Consider the following 3,884-nt stretch of genomic DNA (forward strand, 5'->3'; position numbering starts at 1 on the left):
TCAAGTCTCAAAGCATAATTAAATCTATCAAAAGTTTCAATGAAGAATATTTACGTCATTCCGTGGATTCAAAATGATATAAGTTTTGAAGAAAGATGCAAAACTAGTAATAATCACGAAGCGTTATATAAAGGATGCATGTATGATATTTTAGTGGAATAAATTTGGAGTCTGGTGTATATTGTTTGAAGATAACAACATATAAAGGTAATATCAATGTCATATATGTTTATGACATTATTCTAATTTGTTTTGGGGTGAATTAAGAAATGAAGGACTTCGAATCGTGAAAGCTTTCAATCTTGCTAATTCTAAGAAAACAAATTTATAAATTATTCGTTCAGAGATTATTGTGTTTGTAGGCTTAATTTCGTCGAGTCATAACAACCTTGCCTTTCTAAAACTAATCGAAGACTGTAATTATGGTAACAATTGTCGGCGTATTTCAATCAACCAAATTTAGCAACCAAGGAACAACATATGTACTTTTTATGATACTTGTTTCTCAAACCATGAAGAAACTTTGTTTTGTAAAATGTTACAATATAATTAATTTTAATGAGTATTATATATTTATTACAATTGAGTTTTTTTGTTTATTATATATTTTACAATACAATAAAAATATAATGATTAGTTTTAACCTATTTCATAAAATAGTTTGATAATTTTATTATTATAGTACAAAACTCGCGTTACGCATACCATGAGGTCCTTTCAAAACACGCGATAATTAAATACAGTGTTTCAAAATCTCAGGGGCACTTCATATTCTCGGGGACCTCGCGTTACGCAGAACGCGAGGTCATTTATAGAAATATTAAATTGGGTTATCTGAAAAGTGTTTCCAGGTCGGACGGGTCTCGTGCTCTATAGTACACGAGATATTTATATGCGTTTTGTAGAACATGAGGTAGTCCTACGTGGGCAGCTTCAGAGGTATTTTTCTAATTAATGTTGCTTGGGTTACTTTCCTAATAAATGAATTTTTGGGTTTTTTTAAATTAAAAACGCCATCTCTTCTTAGAGTTTGAAAAAAATTAATGATATTAGAGATTAAAAAAGGTATAATGTTAAAATTAGTCTCTAATGTTTTTTTAAAAATAATTATTGAATTTTGGGGTTTTTTTAAAATTAAAAACGCTATCTCCTCTTCTTAGGGTTTGAAAAAAATTAATGATATTAGAGATTAAAAAAGGTATAATGTTAAAATTAGTCTCTAATGTTTATTAAAAATAATTATTTTGATATTTTTTTCAAGCATTTTGATCTTCAATGTTTCGTTCTGAGACAGAAAGATTTATTTGTAAATGAAAACCATTGGTTAACAAATTATTATCGCACAAGATAAGGCTCTTTTACCCTAAAATAAAATGTTATGGGCCAAAATGTTTTAGAAAAAAGAAATCAAATTGACTATTTAATCAAGTATTGTGAGTTTTTTTTTTCTCAAAAATAAAATTTGATGGATTAAAATATTCTCAAAAAAATCAAACGAGGATTTTAATAAATGTTGTAGACTAATTTTAACATTATGTTTAAAAATGTAAAAAAAAAAGAAGAAAAGAATTATCACTTTCTAAAAAAAAGCTCTAGAATTTACGAATATCCATTTTAAAGAAAAAGAAGAAACTCTCTATTTGATTTTATTGCCATAGGGAAAAGGGAAATTGCAGTCATTTCCATTTGAAGTAGTCATATTTAAACAAGTATTTCTTTGTTGATGAAATATATAATTCATAGTTGAAAGGAGTTTGTTTGTTCTATTGATCAAGCTTGCTTCCAGCAACATCCACCACGAATCTGTACCGAACATCGTTCTTCTCCAGCCTCTCCATTGCTGTGTTCACATAATCCATCTTCACCACTTCAATCATCGAGCTCAAATCCTTCTCTTTACAGAAGTTTAGCATTTCCTCTGTTTCCTTCATGCTCCCTATAAAACTCCCAGTAATTGCCTTCCTCCCTATTCAACAAAAACACTGATTTTAATCAGAATTGAAAACAAAACCCCTAAAGAACGAACATGTTAAAAGTTGAGGAATTGGACTGACCAAGCATGATCATGGGGCTAACAAACTGAAGAGGCGTGTTAATAACACCGGTGAGGATCAATTTTCCATCGAGTTTCAACAATGAGATATAAGGCTCAAGAGGGTGAAAAACAGGCACGGTGTCGATGATATAGTCTAGCGATTCAGCCACCTTTTGCATCCCTTCAGCGTCGGAGCTGACCAAGTATTCATCGGCACCTAAATGTTCCAAAGCCTCCACTTTTTTCTTATCAGAAGAGCTGATGACGGTTACATGATGGCCCATGGCTTTGGCTATCTTGACCCCCATGTGCCCCACTCCCCCTAGTCCCAATATCCCTCCTCTTAGCCCACTCTCCATCAACCCAAAGTGCCTCAATGGACTGTAAACTGTCACCCCTGCGCACAACAGCGGCGCCACCTGCTCTGGGTTCATTCCATCCGGGATTTTCACCACAAACCTAACAAAAGAGATATGTTTAAACACTCTATAAAAAGATTGATTTTTTCAGTATTTTTTCACATGTGATTCTTACTTTTGATCGACGACCATGGAACCTGCAAAGCCGCCTTGAGTGGGCTTCCCATCGTTGTAGACATCGTTGTAGGACCAGATTTTCTTGAGACAGTATTGTTCATTGTCTGTGTCGCATGGTCGGCAGCTTCTGCAACATCCTACGACACAACCAACGCCGACGACATCTCCGACTCTGAACTTGGTTACATCTGAACCAACTTCCACTACCTCACCAACCACTTCATGCCTGCAAAGTAATAATCAAACCCACAGTCCAAAACCGTAAAAAAATGTATAGTATTAAAATTAACCCCAAACATCTATCTAAAAGGTCATTTTGACTCACCTTATTATATTTTTAGAGCATTTTGACATCAACATTTGATTTTTGAATGAAAAGATATTAAAATTATGAGTTAACAAATAATTATCGTGTTCTATATTCTAAAAAATGAAAATTTAGAGCAAAAATACTCCATAATATTAAATAAGGATCAAAGTAATTGTTTAATCTTACGAATTTTTTTCCTCATTTTAATAAACGTCAGGGCCAAAATACTTAAAATAAAAGAAATAGAAATCAAAACAAATCATTTTAATAAACGTCCCAGACGTATTTTAACATTAATATTATGCCAAGAAAAAATCCATTGATTCTCTTAAACATGATTATAAAGAAACGTAAAGAAGAGAGTTGTAGTACCCAGGAACCATTGGATAGTTTGACATGCCAAGATCATTTTTTGTTTGATGAATATCAGTGTGGCAGATCCCACAGCAAGTGACCTTAATAAAAACATCCTCAGGACCGGTGTTCCTGCAAAATAGTATTAATATTATTACAACAAAACATTCATTTGTTTGAACCTTAAAAAAAGCCAAAGAAAAATTAAAGATTACCTAAGAGTGTAAGTGTAAGGAGACAAGATCCCTGAGGGATCCCTGGCAGCCCATCCTGTTGTTGTTCTCTCAGCTTCAAGGCTACCCATTTCACTTATCAACAAAAATGAAATTTCTTTTTCCTTTTCTCAGTGGGTGTTTTAGAGAGGATAATCCAACCATCCAACAAGTTAGGTCTTTATATATTGAGTAGAAAAATTCGACAATTTACAAAACTGAAGGCCTTCACCAAGACACAGACATTTCAACAGTGTATGGGGTCCATGTTGTAGTAGGTGAAACTATGGTGGAATAATATCCTATGTGCCATTATTTGTGCTTCCTTTTGGAACTTCAATCTTATTGGTCCAGGTCAGCAACAGTTTGGTGCTGCGTCATGCAACTGTCATAACTTACAAGCAAAGCATATTCTTGATTTATAAAAGGAGTGGGGT

The 3,884-nt window shown here is 33.2% G+C and overlaps 1 protein-coding gene across 1 annotated transcript; it reads right to left on the bottom strand.

The window, feature by feature from the left end:
• Positions 1–1,619: 1,619 nt before the first annotated feature.
• LOC120187329 (cinnamyl alcohol dehydrogenase 1) lies at positions 1,620–3,568 on the bottom strand. The gene is made up of 5 exons (XM_039191069.1): positions 3,451–3,568; positions 3,254–3,367; positions 2,570–2,797; positions 2,055–2,494; positions 1,620–1,966 (listed from the first exon to the last, which is right to left on the bottom strand). Exons 1-5 carry the CDS (start codon positions 3,537–3,539, stop codon positions 1,764–1,766), a joined length of 1,074 nt encoding a protein of 357 aa, XP_039047000.1. The 5' UTR covers positions 3,540–3,568; the 3' UTR covers positions 1,620–1,763.
• Between the last annotated feature and the right edge of the window lie 316 nt (positions 3,569–3,884).

The sequence above is a fragment of the Hibiscus syriacus genome, unplaced genomic scaffold (assembly GCF_006381635.1).
Source record: "Hibiscus syriacus cultivar Baekdansim isolate YM2019G1 unplaced genomic scaffold, ASM638163v2 tig00113725_pilon, whole genome shotgun sequence".
Classification (NCBI taxonomy): Eukaryota; Viridiplantae; Streptophyta; class Magnoliopsida; order Malvales; family Malvaceae; genus Hibiscus; species Hibiscus syriacus.

Bases quoted from the DNA above. Each gene is read 5' to 3' on its own strand.
- LOC120187329 (XM_039191069.1), bottom strand. From the start codon at position 3,539: ATGGGTAGCCTTGAAGCTGAGAGAACAACAACAGGATGGGCTGCCAGG. The intron at 3,368-3,450 runs GTAATCTTTAAT...ACTATTTTGCAG, and splicing joins CCTTACACTTACACTCTTAG to GAACACCGGTCCTGAGGATG. The intron at 1,967-2,054 runs GTCAGTCCAATT...TTTGTTGAATAG, and splicing joins TAGCCCCATGATCATGCTTG to GGAGGAAGGCAATTACTGGG.